This window comes from Lupinus angustifolius, chromosome LG01, assembly GCF_001865875.1.
Source record: "Lupinus angustifolius cultivar Tanjil chromosome LG01, LupAngTanjil_v1.0, whole genome shotgun sequence".
Lineage (NCBI taxonomy): Eukaryota > Viridiplantae > Streptophyta > Magnoliopsida > Fabales > Fabaceae > Lupinus > Lupinus angustifolius.
Window position 1 is genome coordinate 30,594,834 of NC_032009.1, and position 23,933 is coordinate 30,618,766.

Genomic DNA, 23,933 nt, shown 5'->3' on the forward strand with positions numbered 1-23,933 from the left:
TTAGTGGAAAATCTCTTGTGTTGCAAGAGTACTAGACGTAGCCTTCGGTGGACAAGAAGGTGAACCAATATAAAATACTTGTGTACTCTCCTTTCCCTTTCCTCTTTACTTTATACTTGTTTATTTTCTGCAATATTATCCGATATGCACATTAACTCTTACATTTTGCAGAAAAAGTTACTACAATTTTAAGTCAACTAATTCACCCCCTCTTAGTTGCAATCTTATTCTTACATCTTACTTTCTCTTATACAACTAAATGGAGCACTAATGAATTAATATGGTTCTATGTTACAAAAATTATAAACAAAAATAGTAATTTAAATTATTAGGGTAATTCCTCAATTTATAATTAAAAATAAAATTTATAAATATACGAATCCTTGAGTAATCATACTCACCAACACTTATAAACTACTATTGGACGTATTCATTACAATTATTTTTGTAGGTTGCTACGGTATTTTTGTCATATGTAATTAAGACTCTTAATTATGAACTATTTATATATGACTATGGGTGACTGCATGTACTTTCTCTCCATACACATATAATTTATTAATTAAAGCATATATAAACCTTTCACTCGGAGAAAGTGACTTTATTAGGATATAAAAATAACATTACCTCCTCTCAAACCCTGTTGCCAGAAAAAAACATCCCCACTCATTCACAGTATTCAGTATTCACATAATAATACTAAACCGAAAATGGCGGGTAAAGGAAGAAGAATCTTTGCAACAATAATCAACAACGCCGTGTGTATAAACTTCTTCAATATTATCATCATCATCTTCTTTACAATATTCCCTCATGTTGCCACGTCAGAACCTCGCGTTATAACACCGTTCCCTGCGCCAAAATTGATGGACCTTCCTCAGGTGAACTAATTCTTACTTCTAAATTTGAAGTTTAACTGCAAATTGTAGAGTTAACTGGAAGAAAAGAAGAAGAAAACTTCAACAATTTGAAAATTTATACTAATGGAATACTCAATAATCTGGAGGAAAAAAAAGTAATTTTGATTACCCTCTTCACACGTCATTTTCCTCCGAGAGGAGGGTTGGATATATAAACACATGACACGTATTGTGTGAAATTCGGGCATAATTGTGACCATATCTCAAAACCCAATACTAAGTTCACATGATATAAAAATTCGTGACAATAAATTTGGGCGATATTTAAGATTTATACACCTGAAAGTGATTAAAGATATTCAGTAATATCAAAAAAAATTGAAAAACCGGTGAATTTGTCACTATATTAATAGATATGACAATTATAATGGACGTATGATTAAATTACTTAATACCTAAAAATATTTGCAAACCATATTCAATCATTGATTCATTTCTCAGTTATATATTACAAATAATATTATTTATATTCATAAATATATTATTTTATTATAATATATAATTTAATTGGTATATAGTTTAATTAGTAAATTTCTAGTTCAACTATTGTATCATTGTATTATTATACTAACTGACACGATATTAATAATATTGTTAATAAGTTCTTTTATCTCCAAATTGATAAAATAATAGCTCACCTAAAAAAAAGAATTTGTTTACCTGTAGTTAAACAAATTAAACATGAATTATGTTTTGTTGATTGATTGTTTGTTTTGAAAAGGAGTAAACTTATTAGGAGATACAAGCAATAATTCAACAAAAAATAATTTAGAAATTATTATGGTAAAATGTGCAAAGTAACCCCAATGTAAATATCAATTTATTGTGTCTTTGATACTCTAAAATACTGGAAAATCCAGTAATGTTTGGTTATAATAAACTTGTTGATTTATAAAAATAATTATTTGAAATAATTTAAAATCTATATGTTAAATTTTTTAAATAATATATACTATCATTTTATTCAGTACTGGATTTTCCAGGATTTGGATTTCAAATTATTTATCAAGTATAACCTCAATTAATTGAGAAAGACTTGCATTGGCATGCGTCTATTAGGCAAAACAGATCAAATACTTTCATTTTATTAAAAGCATTTGAAAAGGATAATAAAACTCTTTTAACAATCATGTGATTAATTGATCTAATGTGCCTAATAGACATTGTGTCTATTTAAGTTTTATTCTAATTAATTTTTTCTATACACATTTTATTTGAATAATAACAAAAAATAAATTGAAATTTAACACTGAGTGCATCGCACAAGTACTAAGGATAAGAAATGAGAGATTCAAGGATAGAGAAAAGTAAGAGATAGCCGAAATTAACACCATTCGATTAAGATAAAATAGATGACAGAGAATTTGTGTAAAATAATTAGTTAGATTTCTGAGAGCTACACTTACACTTGTTGTGAGATGTAACATTTCAGTTATGTCATGCGACCTTCCTGGCCTATGACTACACTGACGTGTCATCGGTAATACCGTAGTTATGTCATGCGACCTCCCTGGCCCATAACTACACTGAGCGTGCCACCCACCCGCTTAAATACTTCCTGCAGTATTTTATTCCCCACAAAATGGAGCCTCCCGCGACTCGAACCCATGACCTCATGATAAATGGTCATTATTCACATGAGGTCGTATGACATAACTGAGGTGTTACATGAGATACAACTAAAAGTAAAGAAATAATCTTAGTAATACCAAAAAAAACTTTGTTATTAATTGTTTCTCACTAAAATAAAATTTTATACAATATAGATCATACTTATAAAATTACACACAAGACCAATATCATTTAATGCATAATCAATGTATCAAATGAGTACTAAATGATTTTAAATTAATATAAAATATTATGATATGATGTTTTTTGGTACTATCAAATGTATTTTTATCATTCTATGAGTAAGTAATTAATCTCTTTCGAAATGTATAACTATTTCTCTCAACAAATATCGTTAATAGAAATTAAATTCTTTGACATTTTAGATTTCTTAAAATTTAATGAGAAATTACACGATTAATACTTTCACCTTTTGGTCTTTTGATATCATCTAAATTCTAAACAATGCAAACTTTTAATCTACAGTGAATTTTGTGAAAAATACCCGCCACAATAATTCTTTGAGTTTTAATTTTATCATGTCGGTCACCCGCATTCTTATTTTCTTTTATATAGAATATATCAACTTTATATTATATTATTTAAGAAAATTATCATGAGATATAGGTTGAAAGTTAATAATGAAAGTAAACTATTATAACTAAGTAATTTATCCACATTTCAAATTTTATGTCATAATTAATATAATTCACTTATCCACCGGAAAAAATCACATCATTTTAAAAATGAGATGTTTAAGAATTGACGTGGTAGTTAAAAAAGAAGCATTAATTTATATTAAGAGAGATATAATATTTAGAAACATCAAATTTAAAATTATTCCATGTAAGTTATTTTATGTTTTCTCTTTATTTATTAGTATAGATAAACATGAAATTGGGAGTTATAAATGATTAAATAGAGAAACATAAAATGTTTCATGAATAGTTATTTTATGTTTTTCCTTTATTAAGTAGTATAAAAGTATAGATAATAATAATAACTTTTAAAAAATTGAAGATTAAAAAAATCACTTAACCACTTATATGCTTCTTTATTACAACACACTTATTTATCTTCAGTTTTTAGTTTTTTGGGTAAAGTGTGACACTAATGAAAGAATCATATAAATAATTTATCTTCAGTTTTTTTGGTAGTGTGTGTTTTAATAAAGAAGCATATAAAAATTGTTCCTGCCAAATAAATGAAAAAACTACATCGGCAGTTAATATGGAAAAACTACAATAACAGTTAACATAAAAATATGAGAGGGGGTTTAAAAATTGTTCAGGTAGTTTAAGTAAGAAATATTAATGTATATTAGTATGGTGATAATTTATATAAATATGAAATTAGAAGTTATAAAGATAAAATAGGAAACATAAAATGCTTTAGGGGTAATTATTTTATGTTTATTAGTATTATTGTAGATTAGTGTAGATAAACATGAAATTAAAAGTTATAAAAGATAAAATATGGAAACATAAAATATTGCATGGGTAGTTATTTTATGTTTATTAATATTAGTATAAATAAAAATAAAATTAGGAGTTATAAATGATTAAATAAGAAAGCATAAAATATTTCATAGGTAGTTATTTACTTATTTTAGGTTTTATCTTTATTGAGTAGAATCTATGAAGCACGGATTCGTCAAACACCCTCACGTGTCAGTGTCCGACACGTATCCGACACGGATACGTTCGGATTCGCAAAAGATACGTATCCATAGAGTATCCAAAAATTTAAAAAAATAAAATAAAATAAATAAATATTAAGACACATATTCAATTCGTTTTCAATAAAATATAGGATATTTGGATTCGTTTTCAGTAAAGTATATGATATATAGATTCGTTTCTAATAAAACAGGATAAGATATATTTGTTTCCAATAATATAGATTCGTTTCAAATAAAACATGGTAACATAGATTCGTTTTCATTAAAATATGATATATTTGTTATGGAGGACAATGATTTTAGAATAGATTCGTTTTCATTAAAATAGAATAAGATAGATTCGTTACGTGAGGCAGTGATTTTAAATTTCCATATTTTTTACTTTAGATATTTTGATTTACACTTATAATTTTATCATATTTTATGTGTTTTTATTATTTTATACGCGTATCCCCAAACATATCGTATCCTGTATTTTGGAAAAAATATGTGTCGACGTATCGGATACGTATGGTACCCGACACACGTATCAATATTCATGCTTCATAGAGTAGAATAGATGAGCCGAGGATATCCATATGATAGTGAGTTAGTTAGGAAATTAACTAAACCCTCCCTCATTGTAAGGATAGTTACAAAATTGTAAGGACTTATATATACCTAACAAAATCATATTGGAATAATTTTGCTGGGGTAGATTATTATTATTTATAGCAACATGTGATATATATAAATAAATAATATACTGTTTTTAATTTGAGGCTTAATTAATCTTTACAAATGTGAATGAATTTGTTGATATTTAATGCAGTTTCAAGGTGAGCACAAGGAGAGTTTATATTGGGGAACTTATCGTCCTCAAGTTTATCTTGGAATTCGTGCTAGGTATGAATCTATGTGTTAGTTTACTTTAGGTACAACCATAATTTAGCTTAACTAAATCATGATTCACCAATATATATTTGGTTAGAGTAATAAAAAGTTCAGTTTTACATATGATTTTACATTGATTAAAACTTTATAAATGATAAATAAAAATACTACAACCATATCAAAAAACATATTTTTGGTATTACCAAGAGTATTTTTTATCTTTTGGATAATGAACTAATTCATTTTGGGTGTGTGACTACTGCTCCAAACAAGTGCCATTCACATGACCACCACATTTTTTGGTATATAAAAAAAACATTTGGCTATAAAAGTATTGTCATTAGTTGCCTTTTTTAATTTTGTAATAATATTTTATTTTTTTGGGTTATTACAGGACCCCACAATCTTTAATTGGTGGATTAATGTGGATAAATGTAAAGGATGGAAAATATAAGTTGAGACATGTATGCAAACATGAGGATGAATTAAGCACTTATGGTTGGACAAAACATAATGGACGTGATTTTGGGCATCAACTTCTGGCTGATAATGGCATCAATTTGGATACTAAGTTCTTCAAATATAAGGGAGAACATAGTGGTTATGGAGGGGATTGGGCACTTCGAATTGATGCACAAATTCATGAGTAAGTGTATATAGAGTTCAATCTTCTTAGTATTGCTAGACCTTGCTAATATCAGTGTAGTATATATAGTATAAACTTTACAAAAATGTTGGTGTAATTTTAAAATTTATAAAAAATATAAATATAATTAAATCAAAACATAATGATATCACTAATCTAGTAAAATACTTTTTAATCCTTAGTCTTTTGCTTAATTTTTAAACAGATCCTTATAGATTAATTTTTTTTTAATTAGGTTCATATACAGACTAAAAAATGATTCTTATATTTAAATAAGGTTTACATGTATGTAAATCGTCCTTAATTATAAATATTTCTAATGTAGTCCATAGATAATATAATACTTAGAATCTATTTAAAATATAAGATAGATTCATAGTCCTTCATTTCTGATATGTTTGATTTTGGTAAGAGAGGATGGGGAGGAGTAAATAGATGAATTTTTATAAAATATCTTATTTTGTTCAAAATTTTAGGGAAGTAAAATTTGAGTGTTAAAATGTCTCTCTTCCTCATTTGGGCTCCCCTTAAAAAATTGAGTTTATAGGGGGCAAAATAAATCTTTGATTCTAAATTGATTAATATATCTTCACATAATTTTGTAAACTCAATTTTACCTTTCACTATGTAAAAACCTCACACAACTCCCACACTTCTGGTTATTCTCCATATTTGAAAGGAGTGAAGGACCATGATTATTGATTGATTAACAATGTTTGTGTCTATGCACTATGCTTGTTCTACATAGAGAGGTGTACATGAAGTTAGGTGGATGTTTTGTGGAATTAAATTAATGTGTAATTCTAGAGTATGTATCTAGAGGTACTTATTACACAAAGATTCTATATTCCAAGATAATCATATCTCTATATAGCAAGTCAATCAAATATATAGAATAATGTATAAATATTAATTTCTATTATTCTAATTATTTTTTAATTAAATAAGATTTTCTGATTGGATGTGGAAACAAAAATAGAGAGATGTCATCCCAATAAGTCTTATGACATAAGGGTGTGAAGCAAGTATTTAGGCAATATTGTTTGTATTTAGGAAATAAGGGTTGTATGATTGAGATATTTCTTCACTTTATATCAATAAATTAGCTAGGTGAAGAGGTTCTACCTAGTGAATCGGACTTATCATATCCTTCTAATTGAGTTGAATAAGATTGAGTTTCATTGGATCAACGGTCATATTTGTATTCAAAAATTAAATTCGATCAATATTTAGATTAAGGTGAGAACCAAGCATGACTGCGACCCATCCTGATTACTCAATCATCATGTTTGGTCGAAAGTATCATTAATTCTCTAATTTTTATCATATATAATACATATATAATTTTATATGTCAAATTACATATTCATAATAAATAATATTAAGAAGTCTAAAATGAGTTGCAATATATTTAATCGATTTTATGTTAGGTTCGGGTTTAAAAGTTGACCCGATTAATATTTAGGGTCATAAGAATAAATTTTCACTCATCCCACCTAACGGTTACCGCTAATAGCTGATGGTATGAAGTATTAGGCTTGCTAGGAAAGAATTAAGAACTCAGTCACAAGGCAATCATTTGAACATGAGGCGCATCCTCTTAGATTAATAAATCAAACAATGAAAAATATTTTGCCTTCTTGCCCAACCATTCCCTTCCATCATTTAAACCAAACATAGCCTTTTTGGTGATTTCTTCCGCCATGGATTTAGTTACCAAACTAGAACAAGAACTGGGGTTTTCATAAATCAGTGAGACTCATGCTTTTGCTTCAGAAATTTTCTATATGGTTTTTCCTAATCCTCTTCCGGTCGAGGAGCATATTGCAATGCTTTTGGTTTACAATTCATGCAAGTAGGCCAATTATTCAACACAATGGTGTTATACACCATTAAAGAAAGGGTCGATATTGGAGCGAACTTCACATTCTAATAATTTAGTATATGATTTTGAGTTGGTTTTCAAGGGAGAAAGGAAGGATTAAGAGCTACCACATTTCATGACTTCTAAGTCTTTCCCTTTCTCTCCATCCTCCAAAAATCAACTTGCAAACAAATAATTATATGTCATTAAGGGAAGTTGACAGTCTAAACGACTGTAGAAGAATGGATCATTGTTATATAATTATCTCATTTACCCTATATGTATTGAATTCACGACGTATCAGATTCGTCATAAAGAATGAATTGTAAAATTAATGTAAAAAGTGATAAATGCATACCCAAATGAGTCAAGTATGTGTATGAGATAGTTCCTCACCTTTTGGGTTAGGAAATAATCACTTTTGGGGTGCGTAACTGGCTCTTTCAATAAGTGTGGCTTCCAGAAATCGAACCCTTGACCTTTTGGTCATCTTAGGAATCCAACGAGGTCTTACAAGTTACACCACTAGACCAACGCCTTGTTGGTAATTAAAGTTTACTTTTGTTTCTCTGTAGTATTCTCTGCATTTCTGAGTATTGCCCTATTTTTTGACTTTAATTCTTTGAGTTGCTTTGTTCTTGTGGTCCATGTTCAGGTCTAAGTTGAATGAGGAATTGGAGAGAGGTGCCCAGATATTTTTCTATTTGGCTGATGAAGGTGGTAATGTTCTGGATATAAATATGGAAAACTTGAATGCTCATAAGGGTTCTTTACTTGCATCTGGGTCTCGAACAGATATTGGAGATTGGCAGTTACATTTAAAATCAATGGTAATGTTTGGAAATGGTGTTATGGTTGAATATTCAAGGTTATGTTAGCATTTGACATTTTTATGGAGTTAATGACTCTATCACTTATAATTGCCTTGCACCTCCTTTAGAAGCACCCATGAGCATGACCCATATTTCCTTATACTAAAATGTTTAGGAATATGATAAATGTGTGAATCTCCCCATCTTCTGAAGCAAACAGGTAATGTTCCCTTATTTGTTATTTTAACTACTTAGTTGAATGTTTCCAACAATAGTTACATGCTACATGGTAGTGGTTCCAGCGCATGGTACTGGTTCTATACAGTTCGTCAATTTTTACATATTATTGTTAGAAGACTTCCTTTATGACAAACTCATACGTGCATGGTATGCAGTTCGTGGAACTCAGTACCTAGACAAAATGAGAGAATCATGTAACTATGTTTTGGACCACTTTTTTCCTTAGACCTTTAATCAGCCCATGTATTGATATTTCATCTCTTACCCTAATATAGTAATTGTCACTCTGGATTATCTATTATCTTAAGCTCTGTAATAATAACCCATGATTCATTTTCTTATAACCCCTTTTCAGGATGATGTGGAGCTGCACTATTCTGGATTTCATACACTTAACTTTCATAATTTATCTGATCTTGTTGAGGAAAATCTTGCATCACAAGTATGTTTGGGTAGTTAAACTTTTCTATATAATGATATAATTTTAATGCAATGTAAAAGTATGTGGTTTTCAATATTTTTTTGGTACTGAGTTGATTTCTCTGCTTTTGTGCTAATAGATAAGAAGGCATGATCGAGTGCAACTATCTGACTCATTAGATGATACTCCAAACGTATTAGTTTTTCAGGTAATAGAGCATATACACTTCTTGAGACTCATTTAACAATGAGAAAATAATGTATGCACCGACATCACTATACCATTCACCATTCATAATTAATAATCATTGACTCATACATACACACATATATATATATATGTGTGTGTGTGTGTTTATATGAACTCTTGTAAACACATTTTTCTTGTGTGATTTTGCTGTCATTGTGCTTCTCATGCTTTTCTTTTTTATCCTTGCTGCAGATTATAAGGGAATTTCCTTTAACAACGGATATTGTACTTATTTCTGGAACTGGTTCAGAAAGCTCAAGAGTAGAAGAGCGTGTCAGTAATCTTACAGGTTTTTTCCACCTCTGTATAGTGTTTGTCCAAATATGGCATGTAGATTTATGCACTTTCAAGAAAAAGAGAAGTGATTTATTTTGTTGTTGCAAGAGTTGGTAATTGCTCTAAAATGCTGATCCTTATGTTTATGAACATAAAGGGGCTAATACAGTTATGTTTATAATTTTGTTTATAATTTTGTTTATTTGGAAACCAAGTATTTGGATTTTGTATGTTAGGTAGATGTAAATGATCAAGGGCTCTGATTCATAACAGAACATGAAAGATTTGTGTAACAGATTGCCAACATGGCAGTCAGGGGAATTGGGAAAGAAACTCTGTTAGGACTTATAATGATGCATAAGGAAGGGGAGCTACTCAAATGCTGGAACTTGGTTACCCTTGTATTTTCTTTTCTGTTCATAGTAACTTCATTTAGTTTTATATACTTCGAGGATGAACATCGACACAACGGTTAAGGTTACTTACCTTGTGACCTAAAGGTTATGAGTAAGATTGTGCACATTTATCCTCCCAAACCCTACTTAGTGAGAACCTCGTGATATGGACACGACATGATCATGTGGCTTAGAGGTGGCTTTTGCATTGATTTCACATACTTGATTTCAAATTAATTTCTTTTGGCTTTTTGGTTTGTCTCTTTAGATGTGGCTTTTGCATTTAATTGTTATATATTTTAAGAGAGCTAGAGTACTTTTTAATAGATTTATACACTATTTTATTTAGTCGACAATAGCTTGCTAAATCAATGCTAACTCTTGGTTCTTCTGCTCAATTTAGGCACTTCACTGAGCAATCAACTGAAAGATAAGGAACAATCATTTGATGAAAAGTTTGAGAAAGTTTTCAATTTGGCTGAGAAGGTACTAAGTTTATTGTCCTATTACTTGTTTATTTACTTTTTTTATCTTTATAATCAATGATTTTTTCCTTGTTTGGTGTTTCAATTGTATGCACTCTGAATTGTGAGTTTCATTTGATAGAGTAAATTCATTTAGATTTATTTGAAGTAAATTCTTAATCATAGTAATGGATTTCCAGGTGGATTCAGAATCCATACCTGTTGGAAAGGCAGCTATTGGAAACTTATTAGGTGGCATAGGCTACTTCTATGGCCAGTCAAAGATTGCTCTTTCAAGCATCCTTAATGTACGTTGTTTTGTTTTTTATTTATAATCCTTATTGAAATGCATGCAACCCTTAATATCATTTGTCTTGACACGTGATTATCTTATATATGGAAGTTATCTTCATGTGTTTTTGAGTTCACGGGTTCAAATCCTAGAAACAATATCTATGCTGTAGGATAAGGTTGTATACATCTACCCTCCCCAGATCTCACTAAGTGAGAGTCTCGTGTATTGATCCGCCCTTTTCCCCCCTCATTACTCATAAACTACCCACATTATCAGTTTGGCTTTGCTATGCCTTAATTAACTGCTGTGATTGGCTTTAACTTTCCTTTCTACACCTTCATATTGCTATTCTTTGTACTTATAGTTAGCAGCTCTTTAGAACTTGGAAAGTCATCCAGTTGGTTTTTCTCCTTTTCAGCTTAAAGAACAGGTTAACATTTTATCTTATTGGCCTGCTGAACTTTACACGGCCATACCAAGCCGACCTTCCTTTCCAAGAGGTTTTTTATGGGATGAAGGTTTTCATCAACTTCTAATCTGGTTAGTTTCTCTTATGACTAATATCCTTCACCACCACCTCCATCATCATTATCATTATTATCCCTTTTGTTTGAATTTCTCCTTAAGTGGAGATAAGTGTTGCTTTTTCTTGACTGCACAAGACTAACTAGTATCTATGAAACACCGATATTCTTGACTGCACAAGACTAACTAGTATCAACGTATCGGATACGTACCATATCTGATACCCATATCGGTATCGGTGCTTCATAGACTAGTATTATGTAACAAACAATTCACTGTTATCTGTAAATGTTCATTATTTGCATGTGTGCCCACTAACCAGGCGTTGGGATATTCATATTTCATTGGATATCATTGGACACTGGTTAGATTTGATGAATATTGATGGATGGATACCACGTGAACAAATTCTAGGGGCTGAAGCACTGAGGTATAGTGCAACATATTTTGTTCAAATTGTCAAATTTGAAGTTTGTAGCTGTCCTAGTGACACAGTTTCTTATATATATACTTGCAGTAGGGTCCCAGAGGAATATGTTCCTCAGCATCCAACAAATGGAAATCCTCCAACTCTGCTTTTAGCATTAAGTGGTAATTTTGTCATTCCCTTTTGTTTTCCTTTTTTTGTCTTATTTATTTTCTATTTTGATAATCATCATTGAAAAGAAAGAAAAAGGAGGAAACAAACATGTTCCCAATTAATGTGATTCCTCTCAGACTCTTAGGGGAAAATGATATTTTGAAGTTTTTATAATTTTTTAATTAAAAAATAAATAAGGATCCGAACCATTAAAAACATTTTGGTGCCACATTTCAATATCTCTGACTAGTAATGGACTCTTCGATACCGGAGAGGAGTTGGATCTATTCCCATTACTCTATTAGCGAGTTCAAGCAAGCCATATCTTAAGGCCAGACTGTGTTGCTAGTTTTTCCTTTTGCATTGAGGAATGATGATGAACAAATTCCTGCCTGATTATTTTTTGTCTTTCCCTTGTCAGCTTATCCTTGTTTCTCATTCCCTTGTCATAATTGAACAGGATTTGACAAATTCTATGTACAATTACAGCTTCAAATATCACTTTAGATCAGAAGCATGTCTAACATTGGTTTGTTCTTTGTTGAGTTGAATACATGTTATATCTTGTTGGGGTCTGCTGGAGAGCAATCATAATGGGTTGATGCTATTTTTGTTACATGCATTGTTCTAAAAATTATTTATCTTTTAAAATAACTGAATATATCCTTCAGAATGAAACCTGATTTATATGATCATATAGGATATAAGGACTCAATCGAAGAGCATCAAAGTTATTACCCCCTATTTTACAGTTATGTTCAATAGTCGGCACAATGGTAAAGTTGTTTGTCTTGTAAAATAGAGGTCAAATTCTAGAAATGGCTTATTTGCTTACTAGGGCAAGGATGCACACATATCAGACTCCACTATGGAGAAGTCTCTTGCATTGGACATCTATTTTTCTTCTATTTTTTGCCACAAAAATGACTAACAAACTGTTTCCCCAGATATAGTAAGTGGCTTGAACAATAATGAGTTTACTGCAACGGATAGAAGTAAGATCTCACTATTCCTGGACCGCGCTTTTGTTCGATTGGAAGCATGGTTCCAATGGTTCAATACAACTCAGTCAGGTTCGGTCTGCTATGTGTTGGAAGTAGATTGTTTCTTTATGGTCTATTTTTGGATTATCATATGACATCTATGTAAAATAGGGAGTAAGATGAACAGCTATTATTGGCATGGACGGGACAATATGACAATGCGTGAATTAAATCCCAAGGTCATAATATACATTCTTACTATCATTACTACTTTAAATTTCTTTCTCTACACATGTACAATTCAACCTAAACTATATAGAAGGTAGATCAGATGAATAACTTGACTGAAACAAACATTGGCATGTGCAAAATTGATTTAGCTAATGTTAAGGGGACAACATTAGTGTTAATGTGGTCATAAATAATGTTTTTACTATTTATTTCTTACTGACCATGAGGTCACGAGTTTGAATCCTAAAAACATTTTCTCTGTTTGTTTGTGGTATAACATAAATAATGTTTTTTAAGTACAAGGATCATGTAACAATGCCATAAGTGATAATGTAGTCAAATAATATTTTTACTATTTATTGCTTACTGACCATGAGGTCACAAGTTCAGATCCTAGAAAAAATATTTGTTTGTGGGATAAGACTTCGTATAAGGAAACATATTTATATTATAATCATAAGTATTATTTTTCACGTACAAGGATCATGTAACAATTCCGTAAGTGTTTGTGTTAATGTTGGTTGATTACTTGATTATAAGTTATGACAAAACTTTCCTTATCCTTAATCCTAAGTAACATAAATTATGGCATCTTCAGACACTTTCCTCTGGGTTGGACGATTATCCACGTGCTTCACACCCAAGTGGTGATGAATGTCACTTGGATATTAGGTGTTGGATGTTCCTTGCAGCAGATTGCATGTATTCCATTGAAGTTTTGTTGAATAAGGAAACCAAACCTGACAAGGTATATAATTAGGAAGAAAATTAATTGAACAGTATTGTAGCAATGCATTATAAATTTTGTTGCACCAAGGAATTATATCACCTAATTTAATATCGACACATTGAATGAAATGATGCAGAATTATGGTTCCACTGCTAAATTGCTATCGGATCATGATTTACTGAACCAGGTATTTGTTTACCCTTTCTCTCATTCTCCTTTTCTTTGGAGTTTTCGCTAAGGATGACAATATAATTCGAACCAATTGATATTTATCTGACCCAACTGAATTATGATGGGAAAACACATTTTAATTGGGTTTGGGTTTATGTTTCAACCCATTCATGATTGGATTCAGGTTTGGTGTTAGTGATACTGCTCCTTATATATATTAGTAAAGTTATGCATACATTACAAAATCAGAAAACCGACTGTGGCGGGGATGAGGTTCATTTTTTGAACCTGAAGGGTTCGGTTTCGGAGTTGGGGAAGATAAAACCCAAACCTGACCATTCCTTGATATTTCATTATGCATGCTGTTAGTGTGGAGCAAAATCATGTGAAAAGAAAACCTTTTCATTTTAATGTAGAAGATAAAAATAATCTGATTTTCCTTTTAATTCTAGATGGTTTGGGATAAAGGAAATTGAAAGCAAACCATGCAGTTGACTTCATCACATTTCTATATACACTAGAGAGTTAACTCATTTCTACCACATTTTAATGTTTTTGGTCATGCCTAATTTGTGCTTGATATCCATACAGATGCATTTTGATTATGCATATGGTGCTTACCTTGATTTTGGAAATCATACAGAAAAGGTATAATGTCTTGTTATTTCTGTTTAGTACTAGTATATTACACATAATGTTGCAAGATCAACAGCGCATGGATCCACTATGCAAGTCTAAGAATGAGATTTTCTCTACATGCTTAACCATGGCAGGTTGAACTTAAATGGAGAGAAGTGAAGGTAGGATACAATCACACTGCTCGTAAGCTTGTTCGGGTTGTTATGGAGAAGCCTGAGTTGAGATTTGTTCCTCACATTGGTTATGTTAGTTTGTTCCCATTCATGGCAAAGATCATTCCACCTGTAAGTAAAACCAAACTAAAACTAAGCTGATTGAAAATGCTAAAAATATGGTATTTATAAATGGTTTTAAAACCAAACACATGTTTATAATCGAAGATGAGTTGCTTGACTGACCCAAATAAATGTACTAGTTTTACAGTTAACTGAATCATTCCCCTTCATGAAAATTCCCTTTCATTAAATGTTACTACCAAAAATCCTGGAAACAGTCTTCTGTTTGTAGGAATAAGGCTACTTACACATACCCTATTAGGTGGTAGCCTTATACATTGGGTTGCCCTTTATTATTACTCAACGTGACTATCACACTTCCACGATATAATGCCTAGCCCCGGTTTGTGCGATTTGATACTCTCAACTCTTAGCCATTGTGTCTTTGTATGATTTTCGGATTTCACAAAAATAATAGAGCCTCTAGGTATTGATTTGATCTCATGTAACAGTCCCTACCCCTTGTCAATACAAATTTTCAGGATAGTAACCCTTCTGTGCTTGCTTTCTGATTTGTTAAAAAGCAATTACTTCTTCAGAAATTTATGAGTAGTCGATGTAAACATGGAATGCATATGCATATGGGTTTACTATGCTACCAGAGCACCTGCAAAGATACCATGAATATGCTATATACTAGATCTTTTTTGTGCTACTAAGGCCTTGCTCCATAAATAAAATGTACTTTACTACTTGTTTATCATGATCAGATATGATGAGTGGTAGTTTTACTATGTTTCCCTATATCTTCTATGCATAAGCCCTTACTTCAGTATAATTTCAATGAAATGAAATCTAAACTTTGTGAAAGTAGCAAGAGTTTTATATCCATTGATAGTATAATTCAATATAAAAGTAGCTAGACTTTTATTTACTTTTCCTGGACTGGTGCACAGTAAAAACAAGTGTATATTGTGCTCATTTTGGAGTTGGATAAGCAATGATGCCAAATTAGTTTACAATATCAATAATATTGAAGTTTATAGCTTTACTCCGTGCCTAAATTTGTTCTGTCTTTCAAATGCCCCTCCCTTCACCAAGATAAAACCAGTTCCGAAACCCACTCTAAAATTAGTTTTAAGTCCAGAACTAAATCTGGAATTGAAATTGGAATTTATTTTGTTAGTAGAGCAGTTCTGAAACTATATTTTGGAAGAAAAGTGTTATATTTTCCTAACAAACTAACCTAAAAATCCCCATAACCATGAAATGTAACATGCAACTTTATTCGGGTAGAAAGTGACGCATTACTTTCCTATGGTTGGAAGGACTTTTAGGCTAATATTTTAGGATAGTATTACTCCTTCTGGAATAGGAACTAGACTAAAACTGGAATTGATATTGGTTTTTAAACTACAACCAAGTTTTTTTTTTGGAATTGGAACTGGAATTGTTTTTGGAATTGAAACTAGAAATGCTTTAGGAACCAGAACATGAACTTTTTTTAGAACTGAAACTGGAATTGAAAAACTTTTTTTCAAACTACTTTTTGGATCTGGAAGTAAAAGTGTAACTAGAGTTGAAACTATTTTTTGAATTGATGCCAAAACTTTTTTGCAACTAGAATTGATACAGTAGGTAACTCACTATTCTTAGAACTGAAACTGCTTTTGATACTAGATTAGTTTGAAAACCCAAACCATATTATTGGTTTGATATGGTTTAGCTTTGTTTTGTTTGAAAAACCAAACCATGCCCGCTCATACCAGTAACTGTAAGTAATAGATGTCAGATCTTTATACCGCGATTTTTACCTTAAGAACTAATAACTTATTCCTAGTATGATTTCACCATTAGATGCATATTTAATGTTGCTGTATCATTCAGGGGTCACCAATTCTGGAAAAGCAGCTTCAACTAATTTCAAATCGCAGCCTCTTATGGACTAACTATGGACTACGCTCTCTTGCCAAGACAAGGTTTACTATCTATACTCCAATGCATTTTCAATAGATTTACATCAAGTTACATTGTTCATCACATTGATACTAGTGGAGAAAAAAGTGATATTTTTTATGTCACAGTTCCTTGTACATGAAATGGAATTCAGAGACTGAATCTCCTTACTGGAGAGGCCAAATTTGGATAAACATGAATTACATGATTCTTTCAGCACTTCATCATTACTCCAAAGGTAACACGGGACAATGCAGGAAAATAAAATATGCAAATATTCATGTCTTCCTGAAACTAATCTTTGTGTTAATTCTGGCAGAGGATGGGCCATACCAGGACAGCTCCAAAGCTCTCTACAAAGAATTGAGAAGCAATTTAATCAAGTATTGTTTCATTTTTCTGGGTCCTGTTAGAGTGCTTTTTACATATTTTGTTTTTTTATACAAAATATATTTCCACCTTATTAGTGAGCCTCGGCTTAACGTTAACATTGCTGCTTAGTGACATGCGGTCATAGGTTGAAATCCTATAAACAACCTTTCTGATTGTTGATACAGCTGCTTACATCTACCTCTTATATTGGGCGGTACTTTTATATTTCCACCTTATTGCAGAAATGTAGTACGCAATTATAAAGATACTGGATTTTTGTGGGAGCAGTTCGAGCAGGATGAAGGTAAGGGACATGGATCACATCCATTTACGGGTTGGACATCGCTTGTGGTACTAATCATGGCAGAAGCTTATGGCAAAATTTAGTATAAAATATACATGGAGAATTATATGGCAAAGATAGAACTTCAATTTCTTAAACCTTCAAATCTCAATTTGATGGATGAGGACCAAAGCATATATTTGTGCTAGGCCAAAAAAGTCTCTTACTTAGGCTTCATCCAAGCTATATTTCTTGGATGTTGAATGCAAAATTTGTATATTCTACCAACTTAGTGTTGATGTTTTATGTTATATTCTACCAACTTAGGGTTGATGTTTTATATGTTATATTCTACCAACTTAAGGTTGATGTTTTATATGTTATATTCTACAAACATCATTTCCTAGAATTCTTTTTTTCCCGTATGATAGTTTGATATCAAATCTAATTTCCTTTATCAAAATGAGTCTTACAACATGCATACACTGAAAGTCATTGGCTATGATATTGTCTCACTTCAACAATGACTGTGAGTATAGAATCTATCAACTGTCGGTGTAAAGATTTACCTCATCATCTACCATTTATTTAGATTACTTTTTTTGAAAAGTCAACAATAATTAAATATTATTGGTAGATTATGCAGTGACAGTGTATAAAACTCATAAGTGTCAGTATATACATCTTTTTCTCTTGTCTAAATTATCTATTAGGAAATGTTTGTCTTCATGAAATAAATGTATAGTAGGTAAGTTACATATAAAATACAAAAGTAATAGTATATATATAAAATAGAAATGAATATTCATAATAAGAAAAGAGAATAATGTATCTCTTTCCTTATATAAGGAGATAATTTATCTCCTCTGACCAATAAAAATGTGACATGTGTGCTATTTTGTTTATTTTTAAAAATATTTTTATAGAAAATTATGAAACATGACACATGTCATGATTTCACTGGCAGGAGGAGATAACTTATCTCCTTATGTAAGGAGATACTTCATTCCCATAGGACATATTAGAGGATATTTTAAGATAGATGAACACATTTTTTATGTTTTGTTTGACCAATAAGTGCGGACGGGTGAACTCCATAGACTTTGTCCAAATTGCCAATAATACTTAATACAAAGCCAAATGTCCAATAAAATAAAAAACGCTTAGCCAGAACCCGTTGGGATAAACTCAGCGTAAACCTGATTTTACTATAGTTTGATAGGTCCAAGCTAAAAAAAACTCAAATTTAATAAAAAGTAACAATTCAAATCATATAAAATTTTGGAGTTTGATGTGCCGGCCTAACCAAACTTGCTCCACACGTCCACTTCTATGATTAAAAACCGTTAGTACAGAAGGAGATAAAAAAACAAATAAATCTATACTTCTATACTATATATAAATGCAAAACATGATATAATTATCATGAAATATTATTTTCCTATTTTACCCTTAAACTTTTTAATTTATACAAAAAGAATCATAAAGCATATGTAACTACAAACAACATGTTAATCGCCTCTCCTAAAGCATACTCAATACAAACAAAATATTTTGATTTTCCAAAAAAATAAAATATAAAACTTGAATATTTGAAATCATAAAAGTATGAATGTGGGCTTCTATACAGGAATGAAGTACCTCTCACCACTACTAGTATTCTAGAAAAGGGCATATGTAATCTAAATAAAATCTATAATCATTAAAAACAAATTAATCCCTACAATTAGGAAATTCAGAGAAAACACTGTTTGAAGAAAGAGATTTCAATTTTATCAAATTCGCAATTTCACGTCTCCCTTCTTTCCAAAACCCTAATCCATTCTATCGCACCACCGCAATCTCCCAACCAGAGCCGCCATATTCCGCCGCCGGCAATGGACGAGAACATGAAAACATGGGTTTCCGACAAACTCATGTCTATACTCGGTTATTCTCAACCCACAGTTGTTCAATACATGATTGGACTCTCCAAACAAGCCACGTCACCTTCCGATTTGGTTTCAAAATTACAAGAGTTTGGATTTTCATCTTCCTCTGAAACTAACGCTTTCGCTTCAGAAATTTTCTCCAAGGTTTCTCGTAAATCCTCTGGTTTGAGTCAGTATCAGAAACAAGAGAGAGAAGCTGCATTGTTAGCGAAGAAACAGAAGACTTATAAATTATTAGATGATGATGATGACGACGATGATGTTCGCGGTGTTGAAGAAGGTAAAGTTTCGGAAACAAAATCTGCATCTAGGAAGGGAGATAGTAATAAGAGACAGTTTAGGAAGAAAATTGAAGTTGATGATGTTGTTGATGTTGAGGAGGAGGGGATTTTGACACGGGAGAGGGTAGTTAGGAGACGAACTTCGCGCGATGATGATGATGATTCGGAGTCAGAGGAAGAAAGGTTGAAAGATCAGAGAGAGAAGGAGGAGTTAGAGAAACATCTTAGAGAAAGAGATGAGGCTGGGACACGGAAGTTGACTGAGCATAAATTAACTCAGAAGGAGAAAGAAGAGGCGATTCGGAGATCTAATGCTTTGGAGAAGGATGATTCACTAGCTTTTAGGAAGGTTTCGAGGCAGGAGTATTTGAAGAAGAGGGAAGAGAAGAAATTGGATGAGTTGAGAGGTGATATAGAGGATGAGCAGTATTTGTTTGAGGGGGTGAAGCTTACGGAAGCAGAAAAACGTGATCTTCAGTATAAGAAAGAGATTTATGAACTTGTGAAGAAGCGGACGGAGGATGCTGACAATGCGAATGAGTATAGGATGCCTGATGCTTATGATCAGGATGGCGGTGTTAATCAGGAGAAGAGGTTTTCTGTGGCTATGCAGCGTTACAGAGATACAACTGCCGAGGAAAAGATGAATCCATTTGCTGAACAGGAGGCATGGGAGGAGCATCAAATCGGGAAGGCAAGGCTGAAGTATGGTTCCAAAAATAAAAAACAAACATCTGATGATTATCAGTTTGTTTTTGAGGACCAGATTGATTTTATCAAGGCATCGGTTATGGATGGAGATAATGTTGACTATGAAGAAATGGAAGATTCACTTGAAAAGTCGAAAGCAAAGTCAGCTTTAGAGGCACTTCTGGAGGAGAGGAAAAAGTTGCCAATTTACCCTTATCGCGATGAATTGCTCAAAGCAGTTGATGAGCATCAGGTGCTTGTGATTGTTGGTGAAACTGGTTCGGGAAAGACTACACAGATTCCCCAGTATCTGCATGAAGCTGGCTACACAAAGCGTGGAATGATTGCATGTACTCAGCCGCGGCGTGTTGCTGCTATGAGTGTTGCTGCTCGAGTTTCTCAAGAAATGGGTGTTAAACTAGGACATGAGGTTGGTTACTCCATCCGTTTTGAGGATTGCACATCAGAGAAGACTATTGTGAAATATATGACAGATGGAATGTTATTAAGGGAATTCCTTGGCGAGCCAGATCTTGCAAGTTACAGTGTTGTAATGGTGGATGAGGCTCATGAAAGAACACTCTCAACTGATATTTTGTTTGGTTTAGTGAAGGATATTTCTCGTTTCCGGCCTGATCTTAAGTTGCTGATATCTAGTGCTACACTTGATGCAGAGAAGTTCAGTGATTATTTTGATTCTGCTCCAATATTCAAAATTCCGGGGAGGCGGTATCCTGTTGAAATAAACTTTACGAAAGCACCAGAAGCAGACTACTTAGATGCAGCCATTGTCACATCACTCCAAATCCATGTCACTCAACCTCCTGGAGATATATTGGTCTTCCTTACTGGTCAAGAAGAAATTGAAACAGCCGAAGAAATATTGAAGCATCGGACTAGAGGCTTGGGGACTAAAATTGCTGAGTTAATGATATGTCCTATATATGCTAACTTGCCAACTGAACTCCAAGCTAAAATATTTGAACCCACTCCTGAAGGGGCAAGAAAGGTTGTCCTTGCCACTAATATTGCAGAAACGTCATTGACTATTGATGGGATTAAGTATGTCATTGATCCAGGATTCTGTAAGATGAAAAGTTATAATCCAAGAACAGGAATGGAGTCGTTGTTAATAACTCCCATCTCAAAAGCTTCAGCAATGCAAAGAGCTGGTCGTTCCGGAAGGACAGGTCCAGGTAAATGCTTCAGATTGTATACTGCATACAATTTTCACAATGATTTAGATGATAACACTGTTCCAGAAATACAGCGGACCAACCTTGCTAATGTAGTTTTGATGTTAAAAAGTCTCGGTATTCATGACTTGCTGCATTTTGATTTTATGGATCCTCCACCTGCTGAAGCTTTATTGAAAGCATTAGAGCTTCTATTTGCATTAAGTGCGTTAAACAAGCTTGGTGAGTTAACTAAGGTTGGTCGACGGATGGCAGAGTTCCCATTGGATCCCATGTTGTCAAAAATGATAGTGGCTTCTGAGAAGTACACGTGTTCAGAAGACATCATTTCCATTGCTGCTATGCTTTCTGTTGGCAACTCAATTTTTTACCGCCCAAAGGATAAACAAGTACATGCTGACAATGCAAGGTTGAATTTTCACACTGGAAATGTTGGAGATCATATTGCATTGCTGAAGGTCTACAATTCATGGAAGGAGACCAACTATTCAACACAATGGTGCTATGAAAATTATATACAGGTAAGGAGTATGAAACGGGCTAGGGATATCCGTGATCAACTTGCAGGTCTTTTAGAAAGGGTTGAAATCGAGCTTACTTCAAATTCCAGCGATGTAGATGGCATTAAGAAGTCCATAACATCTGGATTTTTTCCACACTCTGCACGATTGCAGAAAAATGGATCTTATCGGACTGTTAAACATCCACAAACAGTTCACATACACCCTAGTTCAGGATTGGCACAGGTTCTTCCAAGATGGGTTGTATACCATGAACTAGTGCTTACCACCAAGGAATATATGAGGCAAATCACAGAGTTGAAGCCTGATTGGTTGGTGGAGATAGCTCCCCACTATTATCAGCTTAAGGATGTTGAAGATTCGGTTTCAAAGAAGATGCCTCGTGGAGAAGGACGAGCATAGTTGGACAAACAAGTATGCTCTAGTAGGAGAAAGTGCAACAGTGAGGTGGCTTTGTTGAAGTTAAAATTGAGAGAAAACGAATTGTTTTTTTTTTTGCCACATCAGTGTTTGACATTGAGCATCTTGTACTAAAAAACATCTTATATTTACTGAATTAATCAAGGAATGAATTATTTCCTAGGCTCCAATTCCAGTGCCTAATTAGATAGAGCTGATTACAATGTCTAATATCAGCTAGTTACATATGAATTATATTGAACATGTGCTAGTTCTAACAGTTATTTATATAAGGATGCGAGAGATCAGAAAGACATGAGAGATATGCAAAAGCTTTGTATTTGATTTTAATAGGAAACTTCCTAAATTAATGAATAACATATAACCAAATACTGTTTCTCTGTATGATTCTCTGCATCTCTTAGTATTGCACTATGTAGTGACTTTTATCTTCTGAGTTGCTTTGTTGTTTTTGCTGAAGCTCAAGTCTAAGTGGAATGAGAAATTTGGGAGAGGTGCCTATCTCCTTTTCTATTTGGCTGATGAAGGTGCTAATGTTCTGGATGTGAGTAGAGAAAACTTAAATTTGTATAAGGGTTTTATGCTTGCATCTAGGTCTCAATCAGACATTGCTGATTGACAGCTGCATTTAAAATCAACAGTAATGCCAGGAAATGGTGTTATGGTTGAACATTCAATGTCATGTTACTCATTGTGCCTTTGTACATTTTTGGTTTGCCTTTCCTTTAAGAAGCACCTAAGGTCCCTGTTTCATTCTATATGAGAAAATGTAGGAATATGATAAACCTGTGATTCTCCTCATCTTGAAGCAAACATGTAATGTTCCCTAATTGTTTTAACTACCTAGTTGAACATTTTCCAGGCACTTTTTTCCTTAGACCTTTTATCAACCTATATAACCCATTTCCTCTCTTACATTAATATAGTAATTATCAGTTTCAGTCTGGATTGTCTGTTATGTATGCCTGGTAGGTTGGTAGTAGCTCATAATTCACTTTCTTATAATCCTTTTTCAGGATTATGTGCAATGCAAAAGTATGTGGTTTTGGCTATATATTTTTTGGGCCTTGGGTTGATTTCTCTGCTTTGTGCTAGTAGATAAGTAAGTATGCTAGGCAGCAGTTATCTGACTCATTAGATGATTCTCCTAATGTGTTAGTTTTTCAGGTAATACAACACCTTTTAAGACTCATCTAACACCTTTTGCTACCACTTGTACTTCTCATGCATCTTTTCATCCTTGCTGTAGATTATAGAGGGATTTCCTTTCACAACGGGTATTGTAATTATTTCTGGAACTGGTTCAGAAAGCTTAAAAGTTGAAGAGCTTATCAGTAATCTTTCATGTTTTTTTCACCTCTGGTGTTTGTCCATAATATGGTGTGTATATTTCTGTGCTGTCATGAAAAAGGAAAACAAGTTTAGATTATTTACTTTGTTTCAAGAGTTGGTAATTGCTCTG

The 23,933-nt window shown here is 32.6% G+C and overlaps 2 protein-coding genes across 2 annotated transcripts; both read left to right on the plus strand.

Moving 5' to 3' along the window:
- Window positions 672-17,822, plus strand: LOC109359940 (mannosyl-oligosaccharide glucosidase GCS1-like). The gene is made up of 22 exons (XM_019604633.1): window positions 672-881; window positions 5,024-5,097; window positions 5,480-5,731; window positions 8,251-8,425; window positions 9,003-9,089; window positions 9,208-9,276; window positions 9,510-9,606; window positions 10,392-10,474; window positions 10,653-10,760; window positions 11,166-11,287; window positions 11,595-11,702; window positions 11,790-11,863; window positions 12,800-12,925; window positions 13,007-13,074; window positions 13,665-13,814; window positions 13,933-13,983; window positions 14,559-14,615; window positions 14,741-14,890; window positions 16,709-16,800; window positions 16,906-17,015; window positions 17,097-17,160; window positions 17,392-17,822. The coding sequence occupies exons 1-22, from the start codon at window positions 711-713 to the stop codon at window positions 17,534-17,536; spliced, it is 2,433 nt and encodes an 810-aa protein (XP_019460178.1). The 5' UTR covers window positions 672-710; the 3' UTR covers window positions 17,537-17,822.
- LOC109359933 (pre-mRNA-splicing factor ATP-dependent RNA helicase DEAH1-like) lies at window positions 19,153-22,853 on the plus strand. Its single transcript, XM_019604627.1, has one exon. It carries the CDS (start codon window positions 19,310-19,312, stop codon window positions 22,451-22,453), a length of 3,144 nt encoding a protein of 1,047 aa, XP_019460172.1. The 5' UTR covers window positions 19,153-19,309; the 3' UTR covers window positions 22,454-22,853.

Coding starts and splice junctions, on each gene's coding strand:
- LOC109359940 (XM_019604633.1), top strand. CDS start 711: ATGGCGGGTAAAGGAAGAAGAATCTTTGCAACAATAATCAACAACGCC. Junction 882..5,023: donor AATTGATGGACCTTCCTCAG/GTGAACTAATTC, acceptor TATTTAATGCAG/TTTCAAGGTGAGCACAAGGA. Junction 14,616..14,740: donor TTGGAAATCATACAGAAAAG/GTATAATGTCTT, acceptor TAACCATGGCAG/GTTGAACTTAAATGGAGAGA.
- LOC109359933 (XM_019604627.1), top strand. CDS start 19,310: ATGGACGAGAACATGAAAACATGGGTTTCCGACAAACTCATGTCTATA.